Source organism: Curcuma longa, chromosome 1, assembly GCF_044706935.1.
Source record: "Curcuma longa cultivar G26 ecotype Majalengka, Jawa Barat chromosome 1, ITB_CL_G26_1.1, whole genome shotgun sequence".
Lineage (NCBI taxonomy): Eukaryota > Viridiplantae > Streptophyta > Magnoliopsida > Zingiberales > Zingiberaceae > Curcuma > Curcuma longa.
The window spans coordinates 12,875,770-12,891,925 of record NC_133861.1 but is presented as its reverse complement, the minus strand read 5'-3'; the positions used below and the strand labels follow the sequence as shown (position 1 = coordinate 12,891,925).

At 38.6% G+C, this 16,156-nt stretch overlaps 3 protein-coding genes across 6 annotated transcripts; 1 reads left to right on the top strand and 2 right to left on the bottom strand.

Annotated features, from left to right (window-relative positions):
* Window positions 1–303: 303 nt before the first annotated feature.
* LOC141843420 (uncharacterized) lies at window positions 304–1,651 on the bottom strand. Its single transcript, XM_074731491.1, has 3 exons — window positions 1,290–1,651; window positions 1,051–1,184; window positions 304–681 (listed from the first exon to the last, which is right to left on the bottom strand). Exons 1-3 carry the CDS (start codon window positions 1,549–1,551, stop codon window positions 580–582), a joined length of 498 nt encoding a protein of 165 aa, XP_074587592.1. The 5' UTR covers window positions 1,552–1,651; the 3' UTR covers window positions 304–579.
* A 2,817-nt stretch (window positions 1,652–4,468) lies between these two features.
* On the bottom strand, window positions 4,469–10,275 carry LOC141816250 (nucleobase-ascorbate transporter 6-like). 3 transcript variants are annotated; one of them, XM_074704145.1, is made up of 14 exons: window positions 10,257–10,275; window positions 7,211–7,308; window positions 6,893–7,069; window positions 6,707–6,807; window positions 6,531–6,606; window positions 6,396–6,455; window positions 6,065–6,249; window positions 5,871–5,967; window positions 5,706–5,792; window positions 5,565–5,623; window positions 5,406–5,497; window positions 5,210–5,287; window positions 4,962–5,122; window positions 4,469–4,865 (listed from the first exon to the last, which is right to left on the bottom strand). In XM_074704145.1, the coding sequence occupies exons 2-14, from the start codon at window positions 7,268–7,270 to the stop codon at window positions 4,647–4,649; spliced, it is 1,452 nt and encodes a 483-aa protein (XP_074560246.1). In that variant the 5' UTR covers window positions 7,271–7,308; window positions 10,257–10,275; the 3' UTR covers window positions 4,469–4,646. The 3 variants fall into 3 exon arrangements, with proteins under 3 accessions (XP_074560246.1, XP_074560192.1, XP_074560286.1); XM_074704091.1 differs by lacking the exon at window positions 10,257–10,275 and adding an exon at window positions 7,735–8,075; XM_074704185.1 differs by lacking the exon at window positions 10,257–10,275 and adding an exon at window positions 7,993–8,023.
* Window positions 10,276–11,124: 849 nt separating this feature from the next.
* On the top strand, window positions 11,125–14,776 carry LOC141839878 (uncharacterized). Of its 2 annotated transcripts, XM_074727739.1 has the most exons (3): window positions 11,125–11,359; window positions 11,625–12,183; window positions 14,066–14,776. In XM_074727739.1, the coding sequence occupies exons 2-3, from the start codon at window positions 11,736–11,738 to the stop codon at window positions 14,104–14,106; spliced, it is 489 nt and encodes a 162-aa protein (XP_074583840.1). In that variant the 5' UTR covers window positions 11,125–11,359; window positions 11,625–11,735; the 3' UTR covers window positions 14,107–14,776. The 2 variants fall into 2 exon arrangements, with proteins under 2 accessions (XP_074583840.1, XP_074583832.1); XM_074727731.1 differs by having other exon boundaries at window positions 11,125–12,183.
* The last annotated feature ends 1,380 nt before the right edge of the window (window positions 14,777–16,156 follow it).

The following is a 16,156-nucleotide window of genomic DNA, read 5'->3' as shown; positions in this document are numbered from 1 at the left end:
AGAAATGAAAAATGCAATACATGTTGAGAATGAGATAACATTGTGATATGATCAGGATTTGGAAGTTACCCTTCGTCGTCAAAATGATACTGGAATCAAATGGTAACTGTTTAGGAAAAATTGTGAATGATTATCAATATAGTTTTGAGAAATCAGAAACTACAAAACTATCTCATCCTGCGTATTGCAAAAATTGAATTTCCAACAGCCTATTGATCGTTGAGCATTTACATGATTTTTTTTTTGTTCTCCTGATAACTGAATAAGAATGTTGTAATTGTAAAATTGTTCTGACTACAAGATTGAAAACCCCCATATTCATTCTTCGTCAATTCTAGTTCATGATTACATATGATTTCCTTACTGAAATCAATCTGGGGAATACATGCATCAACCGTTGTTGGAAGTCTATCTTTACAGGCTTGTTTGCCTCTGGCAACGTTACCCTATATCTCAAATTTTCATGGTATACATTCAACTATTCATGAACACATCAGCCACACAAGATTAGCTAATGGTTGAGATCTATCTTTGAAGTCTGTCAAGATTTCATTTTATGTTTTGTAAACTGTTGCACAACTAGCCTGACATTTCTGAGATGCTCTGGAGCGAAGGACGCCATTGTCTGCCTCTCATTATCGTTTGTGTGTTCTTCGGTGGATCTTTTTCTTGTCTTGTTACCTGTTTATTTCAAACAGAATAGTGTTGCAATGAATTCAAAGTATTATTTCTGAATTCAACCTAAACATTTTGCATACATCCGTAAATGAGATTTATGTTCCCATTTGAAGTTCATGCTCTTTATGCTTTGTGTCTTTCAACTGCTGATTGGTAGGCAAATTAACATCTATTGCGTTGAACGACTCATTAGTTTTCTTCGTGATTGAGTGAGGATTCCTGTTTCATGGTTAGATCTGAGATTTTTTTCATCATTTTTTATTTGTTTTGCCAATCTACCTATTGATTTGGTTACGGTTCTAGACGTTTGTAGTTGATATATCGCGAAACATATACGCAAGAATAACTTTGTAGCAATTGTTGTAGTCATACCTCATGACTTCTTTCTGCATCCTCCTGTGTTTCATCTCCGTTCTGCTTCTGCTGATGTTTCTGTTTCCTAATCATTTCATTCTGGCTTTTCTTCAGCTTCTCATATTGCCTTTGCCTCAGAGCTTTTGCGACTTCTGACCAAGAAAATCCCCACAAATGTTCGCCGTTAGTTCACGCCGGACGACTAAACAACGGCAATCAGCATGGCAGAAAACATAAAGACGAGAGGAAATAAGAACCTTGAGAGGTGATCAGCCGGTAAACTTGGCCTAGCAGAAGCATTTCCTTAGGCTTGAGCAGCTTCACCCGGGTAATCCGGATGCCAACGCCGCCATCCTTCCTCTCATTTTGCGGGATGTAGGGAGTTACGAGGGCCACGTGGTACCCTGGGTTGCTCTTCATGACATTGGCAGCGGTCGTCGGCCAGTGCAGCCTCTCCACTTTCCCACCGGGGTACTGGATCAGCACCGCCGCCGCGTCCGCCGCCTGGCAATTCCCCATCCTTCTCAGTGTTACCTTTGCCTGCAGTTGGCTATGGTGATTTAGCACGAATCAGGAACGGGAGAAGAAGTGTGGTAGAGAAAAAAAGAAACAGTGATAGGAGCATTCAACCAACTTCAGCTGCCTTGGTTCAGTTTGTCTTATTTAATGAGATAGGATAGGATGGGGTAAGAAGACTGGCTCAAAACTCGATATTATAGAATATATTCTCGCACATATTCTGCATTCAATCTCTGTATTTTTAAACAAAGAGGGAGAATGAGAACTTCCGTCTGCCTTTGAGCTACCTTCCGCGTGACATGATGTCAATGGCGAGCTGATATGGTAAAAAGATCGTGGTAGGCGCGCGTGTTATATACGTTGCAGGCGACTAAGGAGAAGGTAAGCAGACTGTTGTCACTGATGGAGATATAACTTTGTTGCTTCCTTCGCTACAGCCACCCATGGAATGAGATGTGGAGAGCTGCTACTACCTTTCTGTGATGGTCGCTTGCCCTTACCTGAAGAAGCCTTATCCTGATCTCTAGCGTCACTGCGTCAGTCAAATTGGCTCCATCAAACATCAGGTAACAGTTAGCAGTAGTTGTTACTTCCTTGTATTGCGATTAACGGTAGTGTTGCTTCAGGTGGTGGTTTTCTCTTCATTTAATCTGACAAGGGACACAGAGCTCAGCTGCAGTAACCAAAACGGTCCAAAGTGACCACCTCTTTCTCCGCTCCATGATTGCCTTGTGTTGTGGCATGAAATCAGTGATCACGGTCAATGTCCGAAAGTAGAGTTTATTAATTAACTAATGCTCCACTCTGATTTATGTATGCAGAGAATCTAAATTTTACTCAAGTCATCCACATACTCGAAAGATAAATGTCTCTATCGTGTCTACATGTTTCAGAGTTGGATGTGTTCATCAGGGGAAAAAAATTAACAAGGTACTTCGAACGGAAAAATTATCTTTTGATCTATTTTTCTCTCGTACTTCACCTGCTAAATCTTTTATACAAATGAATGAGGTACTACTGTATTAGAAAAAGCCTAAGTCAGTCGCATCAACCACCACTTTTCTTATGATAAAATGGGGTTTAGTTGAGTTTGGGTATTAACTGCTCTTAGTATTTTATTTTTTTCATGTTTGTATTTTGCAGCACAAAAAGAAAAAAGAAAGAAAGAAAAAGGATTACACAGGAGACAGATGGTCTGTTCCATTCAGATGATGATCATGTAGGAGTTGAAGGGATGATGTCTTCAAATATTAGCTTGTGTGTAGCTCTTCTAGGTTTATCTTTCTTCAATGCACTTCTCCATTTAGTCCAAGTGCCGACTAAACGCCATTAAGAGGCCATGTGAAGTGTTGGAGTCCTCACGCTAATTGTCCAATCTCATCTTATTGAAACCTAAACTTTGTAGGGAATGATGATCTAAGCCACATATATATCTGTATCTTCTCAGTTCATTGGATTTCTCTATCGATGAAGATTGAGATATTCTAAGCGTATAATCATGGTTACCGAAATCTACGCCGTACGATGGTTTCCTATGCATATGCATAGATGGTTTTATTTTCACGCAATATTATTTGCAGTATTCGAATTATTTCTGATGTTAGATTGTCCGTTAAAATTCATACTTTTTGGTGGATAAAAAATTTTCATAGGACCTTTAGGAATTAATCTATTGTAAGAATTGAATATATACATTATTAAAAAATGGTTAATAAAATATAACCTTAAATTGAATTTGAAAAGCTCTTTATTGTTCAAATTATATATGGAATCATAAATCAATCCGATCAACCTAATTAAAAATCCAACATATAAAAATTAATTAATACAAACATATATCTGGATTTCAGAATCTAGAATGTAGATATTAATGCAAATTAATAGTTTGCTTGCAATGTCCTCATTCAATGTCAATTTTCTTAGATACATTCTTTTTGATTTATACAAGTACTCATATGTTAATATACGTGTATATTGTGCGCAATAAAAGAGTTTGGGCATCTAAATTTTATTCATTTTTAAATTTTTTATATTTAATATTATAATCTAATTTTTAAATTTTTTAAAAAATAAATAATTTAATAATAAGTAAAACAAATAAAAAATATTATTATTTTTATTCTGGACTTTCGGAAATGATTTATATATATAATCATTGATAAGCAACATTGGAATTTGCAAGTGTCAGCAAGCGGCCGAGGGTGTTGCCGTGTCGGTGGGGTGCACTTAATGCTGCCCTCGTCGATGCAAATAAAATTTTTAAAATAGTTTTAAATCTTTTTTGCACTGATTTGAACTTCCTTATTTGAAAAGAAAAAAGAAAGACATGAGAGAGAACTCGGTGCAAGACGCCAACAAAGTAACTGAGCAAACTTGAAGCAGGCTAAATCGTCTGCTTCTTAGAATAAATACAACACAAGAACGTACCATCAATCGTGTCTGGTCACGGACATGGCTGCCTTTTCATGGTTTCTTTCATGTCCATGTCCTGCAATAGCGGTGATGCCTGACTGCATATCGCAGCTTTAATAGGTCGTTTGACCGAGATCAGTGCTATTAAAACTGAGCCAGACAGTGAAGCAGTGGGGTCCCAAACCTGATCGTACCAGCTCTTCCTCTAGTTCTTAGATTAACCGGTTGGGCTCGTTCAATCCTGTCTCGATTCAACATCAAAGAATCAAGAGAGAGACTCGTGATTCGTTGCTCCATGATGCACTCATTTCATCCAGTGTTTACCTTTTCTGCACTGAAGCACCATCATTGCAGCCTTGCATTTGCCAGTTGTCACCACAGGCACACAAATTTCAAGTGCAAAAGTTTGGGGTTTCCCCAATGCAAACAAAGACACGTGCCCGCATGAGTTTAAGGTTTAGGGACCATGAACTTGCTCAAGTGAGATTCAATAATGTTCATCAGCTTTGTAAATTAAAGACCAAACATGCATTACAGTTAAATCTTTAACAGAAATATCCATTAAGCTACATCCATAGAGTAAATGACAAGGAGAGATCTAGCACAAAACACTGAGCTTAACCCAAAAACTCTCTGAAAGGGCAATCCTAAGTGTTTCACAAACGATTCTAAGCACATAGGGCTTACACCGACGGAAAGAACTTGTTGAGATTGCAAGGCAGTGCGTAGAATTCTGCGTTTCTTGTATCGCCCTTGAAGGATCGGAACTTCTGCCACCAATGGTAACCTCTGTCTTTCCTTACTGTATTATCGTGCCTATGGAGAGTATTGTCCAAGAAAAATGCCACGAACCCGGCGACAAACGGTTTCGAAGAGAATATCACATTGATTATGTCGTTGAACTAGAGAACATCCACAAGAAAGACGAGAATGAATTTGTTGGCTAGCAAACAAAAAGAGAGTAGAGATGGGATAGTTGTGGTTCTTCACATACATACCCATCTTGCCCCGGTGTGGACTGGACCGTAACCGGCTACCGAAGTGTATTCGTTGAAGTACTGTGGAACTGACAAACCCATGAAAATGGAGAATCCTAAGATGAACTTGGTGCGGAAGCTATTCAGATTGCAGAACTGAAGGAAGCTAAGACCAGCTGCACCTGCACATACATGAAAGTGCATTCATTCGAGTTATCGAAGCAGGTCCACTAGCGAAGACGAGTATGAATTCATTGCATTAGACTAACCAACATATGCAAAGAAAAGACAGTAAAGAGCTGCGAAAATTGGTGCAGGAATAGATGCAAAGACCGCTCCAAATTTCCCTGTCGCAAAGAAGAATGATCATTCAGTTCGAGAGATGATAGCATTAATTGGTAACTCACAATATTAGGCATGATCAGATTCATTCAGATTTTAAACTCTATGACACGAACAGATTACCAAGGATGGAAAAGAAAATCATGAATCCTGCTGAAATTTGCACGACTCTCCGACTGCCAACACGTGTCATAGCCAGCAAACCGGCATTTTCGCTGCAAAACATTACTCGATACCTTAAACACAATGGATATGAAGGTGAATGCATGAGCAGAATCTTACACAGATACTGATGATCCAATAGAAGTTCCAAACAATCCATCCAACAAGATAGCAATTCCCTAGAATAGAGAAAAAATAGTGTTTGTGACTTCCAAAAGCCAAAAGAACTTTAAATCTAGCGAAATGGAAATGATTCCATACCTGCCAACCAATGCCTCTACTGAGCACCGAAGGAGGTATTGGTGTTGCACTTGCATATCTCGCAACGGCCATGTAAGTACCAGTAGACTGTAGTATCATGCACAGATTAGAAGACACAATAATGCAAACCACCATTTAAAGAATCTTCAATAGATAGTGATCAACCTCTACAAGGGCAACAAATGAGGCTGCCATCATCGCAAAAGCTTCCCCGGCATCAAAAGTCGGTGCTCCCCATTGAAAAGGATATGGTACTCTTATCCTAGGTATCAAAATATGATCATGAGCAACTAGAGATACAACTCCATTCAAACAGCATTCAAGGAGAACAACTAAAAACAAAGGAACAAAAATCTTACCAAGGAGCCCCACCAACAAGCCCAGAACGATCAGTACGGCAATGGAATTGTGTCTTTGGTGGAGAATGCCTATAAGCTCCACCAATTGTGAGAAAGTATGCATAAATCCACACGATCACAATCGAAAACATGACTGCAAATCTATCAAATACAGGCCTCTCTGATTGTAGAGCGTGAGGAATATACTGGGGAGGAACATATATAAAAGCAATCAATCAAGATCCTTTTAGTCAAAGATGAAATGCACAAAATGCATTTAAAATTGAAAACATTTGAAATGAAACTGCAGTAGAAGTAAACAAGTTTCAATCCACTGATCAATGAAGATTACCTGTGAAAACATCACTAATAGAATAATCACTGGCAGTCCAATCTCAACACATTTACCAACCTGCACAACTAACATCGGTTTACCTCACAATGCACTCCAAGCGCAATAGCATACCTTCACAAATTGAATACTTACCCCTGGAAATCCAAGCTCATAGAGGCCAAACCCAGCTAATGCAACCAGAGGAACAGCTGATAACGGGCTTAAAAATCTAAAAAATATTCAAAATATGATACGAACGTTTAGTTGCAGTTGTTGGAACTTATGACAAAGTCACTTGCCACAGAATACAAAGACATTAGCATATTAACCTTGTTACATTGCGCCAAAGACCACTAAAACCAATAATAATTTGCAGGGTTGAAGCGACAATTAGTGCACCCTGGGTTCCACGCATAATGTGCAGGAATTTCTAAGAAAAATGGAAATTGATCATCAGTTTCTAACTTCTGAATTATAGTAACACAATTCCAATCAAGGCTTTGTTTCAACCTCACCTCATGAGGATCAATGATATTGCTATACCGCCCAGCCAAAATGATAGATATGGTAGGCATCACAAAGGTATATGATCCTCCAATCACAGCCGGCAAACGAGTTCCAAAATAAGTTTGGAAAAGTGTATTAATACCAGCCACAAAGAGCAATGTCTGCACTACTCTTGCTTTGTCGTCCTAAAAGAGAGTGAAATATAACTAGCTTTTCTAAAATGCAATGTAATAATATGCATCAGCTTATTATTGAGCCAAGAAAAAACTATTTCATTTTGAACAGAACGTCTGTTTGTGATCATGAGTATGCAAATAGAATCTCACATTTCCTCCCCCCATTTGAGGAACAAGTGCAGTGGGGATGATAACAGTCGTCCCTAGCATCACCAGGTAATGTTGGAAACCAAGAAGGATTGCCTCAGCTGCATCCAGCAATAAGACATAATGATAATTTAGGTTAGCTTAATATTCTTTCATCACATCAAGTTGGTCAGGAAAAGAAACAGGAAGAACATTAGTAAATGGGAAAACGGCATCAGCATCACTACAGGAATAAATTCAAGAACCCTATTCCATCCTTTTGAGTTACGAAGGAAAAAAGGGTAATCCAAGGCTTAAGATCATCAACATTTGTGAGAAAAAAAATTGGTATACCAAAGAGAAACAAGATACATAGAGGAGTAGTAACAATGACTACAAATACAAGAACCAGAGAAGAAAAGTGTAAAAAATGAGGATAAACATACAAAAAATAGTTCCCAACTTCCCAGGAAATAACTCGAGGTGCATGAGAAATTGGATGGAGTATCAAGAATTTGGCTAAAGGGAGCATGAATGAAGTAACTCACGCCAGGGAGGGGGGCTGGTGATGCAGAAGGAGACGTTGGGCAACTGGTCCTTCACTGGATGTGGCACCAACTCGTCCTGCTTCGGTGGTGGCGCTGCTCCGGCCATCTATCTCCTCTTCCTCCACAATATCCCACTTCAAAAAAGCTATAAGCTCACTCACTAGTCTCGCTAGAGAACCAACCTTTCTACTATCAACTCCAGGAAAAATCTGAAGACTTGAAGGATTGTAGTCGTTAAAAACAAATCTTTTTCTTTACCAACAGCGAATTCCAAGAACAGCCGTCGCAATCCCTCCTGAAGTAGCTTGAGGAAGGAAATACAAGAAGAAGATATAGCAACCCTCCACCAGTGGGGCAAACGATGGGGAAAGGAGACTGAGTTTTCCACCAAATGCCTTGCAAAAGAACAAAGCACAACAAATGTGCCCCTTCTCACTTTCTCACTCTAGGAGGAATCTTCTGCAAACTCTCCTTTACTATTTATTTTTCTCTTATTTATCGCTTTATACGTGTTTTTCTTAACCCGCAAGGAGACAGGGCGCCTCTCTAATTCTCCCTGTGCACACTATCCGCTCTCTCTCTCAAAAAAAGTTCATGATGAATGGGACAGGGAAAAGGCAAAGGCAGAGATAACAATGCAACCAGAAATTGCTAGGAAATTAAAAAGAAAAAGCAAAAAGTGATAAGAAAGATGGTAGCATATCTCTCTCTCTTGCAAGTTCTATCCATGCTTTATACTCATCTCCAGTCTTCCACAGTGAGCACTACATCCCAGTGCCAGGAAGGTGCGTACGTGAAGATGCTTTACGCATTCAATGTGTGACCTCTCAAGCTTGACGACTGACAGCAAAAAACAGCACCTTTGTTTAACAGACGCCATTGTCTATGAACAAGGAGGTCGAAGTGAAGTCCAGTTTATAGTGTTGATGCACGGCACGTAAAAGCTATAATGAGTTTGGAATGATTTGTAATCGGCAAACTGCCACATTGCATGCCGCTGAAAGCTTAAAACAGTGCCAGTCAAATCAATGAAGAAACAGACGAATGTCCATGTAAAAAGTGTGAAAAAAGAACATGTTAAAAACTAAAACAAGGATCGAGACCTTGAGAATGATCATTTGAACATTGTTGTGTTACTTTTCGCTTGGTGCTATCTGGTTGGATACGAAATTTATTACAGCTTCTGTCACAACAGAGCCCCATGTCAATGTTTTTGTTTTTTTTTTGTTTGCATTGGTGTGTTTCTTACGAGGAGAGGACTCGTTCCAGCCAGATGATCATCTCTATTTTACTGCATCAATGAATTGCCAACAAATGAAGATTTCTTAGGTAAAAACTATACACACAAAACTACGCTTAATTTTCTATATTAAATTGCTAGCAGTCATTTATTAGTGCTAAAGGTGATTAGTGGAGAATCCAAGCCAGTCCCCTCAATTATTGCGATAACGATAAGACAAAGAATCTGATACTCGTACTCTGCAATCATTTCGACTCATTTAATTCTATGCATTTACAAAAAAGAAATGGCAGTATGGCACTACAAGTTATGTAGCGAGTCACATCATTTATTGTCTTTTAATTTCCATTCTCTTCTTTTTCAAGATAACGTAATTAAAAGCCCATACTCCCCGAACAGGCTAACTCACAATCCAGCAAAACTACAGGAGCACTTGTCTCCTGCAAGAACATGGGTCGTCGATATATTTCTCCATCTTCTCTTCATTTCGAAGGTTTCTTCCCCTCTCTACCAACTTCACGTCACGTTGCATTTTTAGTTGTTCTCATCCGCTCTGAAAATGGGGGAATCAACTGTTTTGGCTGGTGCATTAAGTGATTTGCTACCGTATGATCTTGAATTAACAGTTAGAATGTTGTTTTTGGAGTTCCATCAGGTGACTGAGACATGATACATTCGCTTATTCTGTTAACAAGACCGAAATGAGAATCTCTTGAATTGATTTTCATGTTTTGATAAGCTCAGTTAACATACTTTCAACTCTTTGAGTTCATTTTGCAAAGCTCTGGAGTGTATTAACAATGTAATCGTTTTACATTCCTCACTGGATCATTCAAGAAAAATATCTCATCCATGTTGAAAAAATTAATATCGGCTGAAACCATCCATTGGAGTAACGCGGATATACTAGACAGCCTTAGGCAGAGAGAAACTGTGACCAGTTCTTGTTATCACCTAAAGCATTCAAAATGCAGCATTTGTACCTTGTAAAAATGGGGAAAGGAAGTTAATGCGATCAGAACAGAAACTTCACCGAGAATTCAAGAAATGCAATTTGAATATCAACAAGTTTCAGAAATATCCTTCAAAATATTGGTCCGTCTATTTGGAGCAGTAATTCTTAGGACCATGAGGCTACATGAAGAATTAAGAGTTAGATATGAAGTTCAATAAACTCATTACTCAAGTAAGCGCTTCGAAGTGGTTTAACGCATAAGGCAATACCAAAATGAAACTCTGCTTGCACAAATTCAACTATAGAATCAGCGGAAAGCTGATGTACCTCAAGCTTCAGAATTGCTTCCGAGAGGGAAAGAGAAGATCTCCTGCTCAGGGGAAAACTCCACTGGGCCGATATCCATGGCGTACCCGGAGACAGGCAGTCTGAGGGCCGAAAGGATGCAGAAGGCGTCTGCAATGCGATTCCGTAGCACTTCATGAGCGACGGAGCAATGTGGAACCTAGGAATCAAGGCGGAAACTCCTGGGGTGGCTGGTTCCCGTCTCTAGCTTTATGGGTTTCCTTTGCAAATGTAAAAGGAAGAAAAATTCTACTTTGCTTTAATCTTTCAAAAGGTCAAGAAGTGAAGGAATTGAACTCGAATACGTTGGAATCTTTACGTCTGTTTGTTCTCGTCAATAAACAAAGGAAACCTTCTCCAGTGTTTTCAATATCGAGATTATGAATTATGAATGAAGTGCTAATCTATGTTACGTTGGTTTTGGATTAGGCATGAGTCACGATTGGCACGTGGCAGTTGCTTGCAGAGAAAAAATGGGCAATGATTGGACTGGGAACACTTCGCCGTCCGTTTACACCACCCCGTGGGACCCACTGGAACTTGTGTCTCCTGTTGAATGATGTTGGATCCACCGTCAATCCTCAAAGCGGACGGTTGGCGAATCGTCATCGCATAGGAGCTTGTATGCGCCACTCTTCCTGGAGAGCCCGATTCACCCGGGAGGGTCTCGCGATCGCCGCAAGACGCGTGGCCGACCTGGAGACCGTCAGGATAATTGGCTAGTAGATCTGGCTCGTCGATCGCGTGTTGTGGATCTTGAAGCTTCGGTCGGACGCTCGGAGCGCTATAAACTCGGGGACGAAGACGGCTGCGATGACTATTCGCCGCTTGTTTCCGCCGTACCTCTCTCTCTCTCTATCTCTCCTACGCCTCCAATCTCATCTGCCGATGGCCTGAGGACCGCCGGACGCGTGCAAGGCGTCAGCTGTGGAACTCTCGTTCAATTTTAGAATCTAAATCATCAGGCAAAAGATTTCATTTTTTTCCTTTTAAGAAAACAGATGGATTTCTCATCCTTGACGCTTCTCTTGCGAATTTGTGGGAGTTCAGGGTGGAAGATATTCAATTTCGTGTTGCTTCTCCAAGTTATTTGATTTCTTGGACTTTGCTGAAAGGCTTATTGTGATTCACAAGTATATTTCTTCTGATTGGTATTGTTTTGTGGCCTTCATTACTTTGGAGTGATGATTGTGATTGCTCTCGTCGGGGAAGTTCGAATGAAAGCTAATATTTTCCGTTTATTATTTGCTGAACATACGATTGACTTTGCTAGAAAGGACGAGTTTAATTCTGTTTTAGGAAAGTTATTATTTGGGCAGTGGATTTGATAGTTTGAAGTTCTTTCGGCAGATTCGTGGGATATTCTTATCTCAGTCATTTCTTAGTGTGAGATCGTTTTGAGAATAAGATTAGTGGTGTGATTCCCAGAAGTCAGTGTTTTCTCTCCGGAGGATAAATACTATGGCTTTCCCACGTTTCTCTATCTGGATTTGGGGCAGGAAGGATCATGAATCCGCCAATTCGACAGTCATACCTCCTGATTTCCCTTCAGGATTCAAGGAAACGGATTACTCGAAGTTTCTGCCTGCTAATGGACACAGGACAAGGTCAAACTGGAGAAGAAATAAGAAAAACTTGCAAAACCGCAAAGAAAGGCGGATAGACAAGGAATACGACATCGTTCTTGTGTCCTCAGATGGTGGATGCATGTCAGGGTCGGAGTCTGATGATTCTGATTGGTCTATTGGGTGGTCGGAACCTCATGGCCCTGAATTTGTGAGCGATTCAGAAGCAGAGAACAGCTTCGCAGTTTTGGTGCGGTGTTATGGTCGTGGACGCAATGAGCAGGCAAAAAACTCCAGAACTCATGTCCTAGGAGCAGTCAGTCATATGGATGATGATCTATCAGGTAAGAAAAATTAGTTTTTGTCTTCTTTGGTATATATGTCTCTTTTCTATATGTAGCTTAAAGTAGTCTGCAGGTTTGAGATTCAACCTCCTTGCATCCATGTGTTTCATCTACTCACCAAAGTTTGATTTTACCTTTTTGCCACATTATGACTGATTGTTTCAATTTTCCTTTGTACCACATTATGTTCGCCATTTTATTCTACTTTCCCTAATTATGTTAATTCTGAAAGCCAAACATGCAACTGTTGGTATATCTTTAGTTACAGCTTGATATAATATGGCAAGAAGCAGAGGATATCTTTTTTTTCTTTTGTTGAAAGGACTGCCATAAGGGCTTTATTAAATAAGCAAAAAATTACATCGCATTCCATCAGGAAGACTGCCAGAGAAATATAGTATGTCATGAAAAACACTAAGCCGCATATTGAAATGCATATGAGCATAATTCTTCCTCAGGGCTTTCTTTTGCTAGAACATCAACTATGTAATTCCCTTCCATGCTTTAATGAGCTTTATGCACCTGTTAGTCCCCGCCAAAATTTTAGACAGCCGCTCCCCTGAGTTTTTGTAGGCTTCTGATGGCTCTAGGTTGCCATTTAATATCTCGCTGGCCATGAAATTGTCTGTTTCTACTTGGGTCTTTCCAACTCCTTCCCAGGATAAATTCATGCTTTTAATTGCATGAAGCTCAGTTTCCAGGATGAAAGTGGGACTGACACTATGCATGATAAATCACTTGACTCTTTGTTGGAGCTATACCTACCAAATTACTCTCTGATAATTGTATTTGTTTCGTTTCATTTTTTCTTGTAATCTCACATATCCATTTCAGAGACTTTTTTTTGGTATCTCTTGTTTCTTAACCATCTAATGTTGTAACTCATTAAGATGTCAGCTCGTTCCCTACGTGGTTTTATAAGATTTTTCTTTTAGCTCGAGGAATGTAAGTGTACTTTGTATGCAATTGTGATTGTTGCATATGTACCTTGACTATAAGATGACTATTTTCAACTCTATCACCATATAGTTTAGCATGCTCATTTTTATCTTCTTATGTTTTGATATGTATTATTGCACTCTTGAAAATGTCATTGTTTGGTTCACTTGCATAACTCTCCTAGCTTACTAGTGTTATTGCATGATTTGACCAACCAAAGGCCCCAATTAGGATTGGTTAGGTAGTATTCCTAGGTTTTAGCTTGGTTTTTTCAAATCCCTTGTTGGCTTTAGTTTTCTTGTTGAAGTTGGGGTCTTGAGATTGTTTATATGCTATAAATAACCTTGTGAATTCTCATATTCGTGTTGTAACACCATGCTTTAGTCTTATATGGTAAGTTGTTGCCTGATGAAGAAACTTGATGAGCTTAGATGAGTGAGTGAACTATGAGTAACTTGAACTTAAACATTTCAGATAGTTGTTAGGCTCAACAGTCAATTGTATCATTTAAGCAGTTGAGACACATGTACATGTAGTCTAGACAGTTTAGGAGTATTGGTATTCACACATGAGTTTGACAGAGAGCCAGACTACCCACTTTTACAATGGAGAAAATAGTGGTATTCATAGATCCTCATTTTTGTTACTCTATAGATGTAGAAAATTAAATTTGTTTTCCCTGGTCATTATTCTTTACTTTGCTAGATAAATGTGTGAAGGCGCACTGTAGATATGTACTCAATCTTGGTTGAAGTTTGGTTGGAAACGGGAACAATTCTTTTCTTGTTGCCCAGAGGCAGTTAAATTTTGCTACTCCCACTAGTTATTGAAATTTGCTTCCTGGCAGCAACTTCCTTTCCTTCTTTTGGATGCATACAAGAAAATCTCTTAAATAATATTCCATGCGCTATTTGTTGACCTGCTTTTACTTTTATTGATGCAGATGGCAATAAGCGTATGGAGGAATGGCTTTCTTCTCTTTGAAGCATCTGACTGTAAATACTAATTGACAACTTGGCCTAATGAGGTGTGAGAATAAACTTACAAAAAGCAAAAAAAAGAAAAAATGCATATGACAAAATTTTAATATGAGTAATAGAATTATGAAGCAATGGTGCTGTCTTGGTGAATAAGTTCCCACTGGATAACATTTGTTTGGTGATATCTTGGAAGGAAACTGTTTCTTACAAATTCAAGGAAGGTTATTGAGAAGTTTATTTTGTCTTGAGGCTTTACAACCTTCTGAAGGCCGAAACATTCTCTGGGGTAATGGACAAAGTTTATAATTGTATACTGCAGCTGGATAACATTGTTCCGTGCCATATTGAGAGGGAATGTGATTTTTACAATGGAAAAGGGAATTAGAGAAGTTAATATATGCGTTGTGACCTCGCGAATGTTCAAACTATTTTGTAGGGCATGTTCTTATTATTTCATTATTTTTTTCTGTAAATATCACCTTATTTTTGCCATCGCCTGATGTACATATGCTTGTCAATAACGTGAACACAATGTAAATATGCCACCATCATTAGAGATTTTGTTGTAAATATTATGCTTTAGAAAGGCCAAGTTCCAAAACTACTGTAACTGTACAAACAGGAATTATATTCCTATACAGTGTGCAGATTTATATAAGTGACAAAGAATTGTATCTGGCTGTTGAATTTGTCAGGTCTTCATTAGTGCAAGATTCAATAGCTATGTGCTTGGTTTAGATTGATCAGATAGTTTATCTTGTACTCTTTTGTAAGCAAACATACGTGCTGAACTTGAGGATTACTCAAGGTTTTGACATTTCAACCGAAAGGAAAATTTTCCAGATGGCCTCCATAGATAGTTCCACAGGGGAAAGGAAAGACTAAATGCAGGTTGGTAAGATGGTGCCATCACATAATTGTGTGCGGTGGCACCACTAACAATCCTTTGTATTGAGAAGATTTCACCATCACCCTTTGTCCTAGATATGTTCTTATCAATTTTGATTTGTGATATGATTGCTCAATGAAAGGAAAATAACACTTGTTTTGTGCATGATGATTTGTGTCCATGTTTGGTTGGACAAGACTGCTGGTCTAAACACCCTCGTATAATTTATTACATCTCAATCAAGCAGCCTACTATTTCCTCCTAAATATTTATATTCTCTGATTATTGATTAACTAAAGCCATTCCTTTTGTATTGTTTAGCTTTTTCCTATGTATTCCAGTTATGATCATTGTGCTGCAGCATTAAGTTTAATTTTTCAGTATCCACTTCCTGGTCCTTAACCTGCTCAATACTACTTGTAGCTGTATTAAATTTCAAAGAACCTCAGCTTAGGATTGAAGTTGTTTCCATAAAACCATATAGATGAAACCATTCTAATTGTTTCTCTTGACCTAATATTGCAATGCAAATACTATTATAAAATAATGGGCTCATGTGATCTCAGAATGCATATACGGTCAATTGTAGTAAAAGGTGAAGTCTAAGTCGTCAAATATAATAATAAAGGATAGTCCGGTATATGAAATTTTTGTCAATGTGGGATTCCGAACAAAGGTCTATTATGCAGTCTTATGCTATTTTGCAAGAAACTTTTTTCTAAGACTTGCCGGTGACTTATAGATCACACAACAGTAATTTTAGTATTGCGCCAAAACTCCCCTTTAATATAATAATAATTAAAAAACCATTAATATGGCTATGATTTCAATGTTTCAACCATAAATCATTGGGGAAAATAGTACCTAAACATCGTCTAAATTGTGCAGAATCTATCTTTTCTCCCCAACTTGTTAAGTTGTCACTTTATGGAACGAAGCTTTTGTTTAATCTTATCTACTCTATTTGTCAGTCATCACCCTCTTTCAAAGTGATTATGGCAAGAGGTAGAAGGATTAAGCCTAATCCAATTCCAATATACGACTAAGATAGAGATGGCACAATATGCTACTCTCTTTTCGCAGAAAAATGGCTTCAAATTGAATTGTGAATCAGCATGCAACAAGTTATAGATAAACATCATTCATTTTGAAACTTAAATTTTGC

Coding starts and splice junctions, on each gene's coding strand:
- LOC141843420 (XM_074731491.1), bottom strand. CDS start 1,551: ATGGGGAATTGCCAGGCGGCGGACGCGGCGGCGGTGCTGATCCAGTAC. Junction 1,185..1,289: donor CCGGCTGATCACCTCTCAAG/GTTCTTATTTCC, acceptor TTTCTTGGTCAG/AAGTCGCAAAAGCTCTGAGG. Junction 682..1,050: donor ATGCAGAAAGAAGTCATGAG/GTATGACTACAA, acceptor TGAAATAAACAG/GTAACAAGACAAGAAAAAGA.
- LOC141816250 (XM_074704091.1), bottom strand. CDS start 7,840: ATGGCCGGAGCAGCGCCACCACCGAAGCAGGACGAGTTGGTGCCACAT. Junction 7,070..7,210: donor CTCAAATGGGGGGAGGAAAT/GTGAGATTCTAT, acceptor ACTCTCTTTTAG/GACGACAAAGCAAGAGTAGT. Junction 5,288..5,405: donor GATTTTCTTTTCCATCCTTG/GTAATCTGTTCG, acceptor TCTTTGCGACAG/GGAAATTTGGAGCGGTCTTT.
- LOC141839878 (XM_074727739.1), top strand. CDS start 11,736: ATGGCTTTCCCACGTTTCTCTATCTGGATTTGGGGCAGGAAGGATCAT. Junction 12,184..14,065: donor TATGGATGATGATCTATCAG/GTAAGAAAAATT, acceptor TTATTGATGCAG/ATGGCAATAAGCGTATGGAG.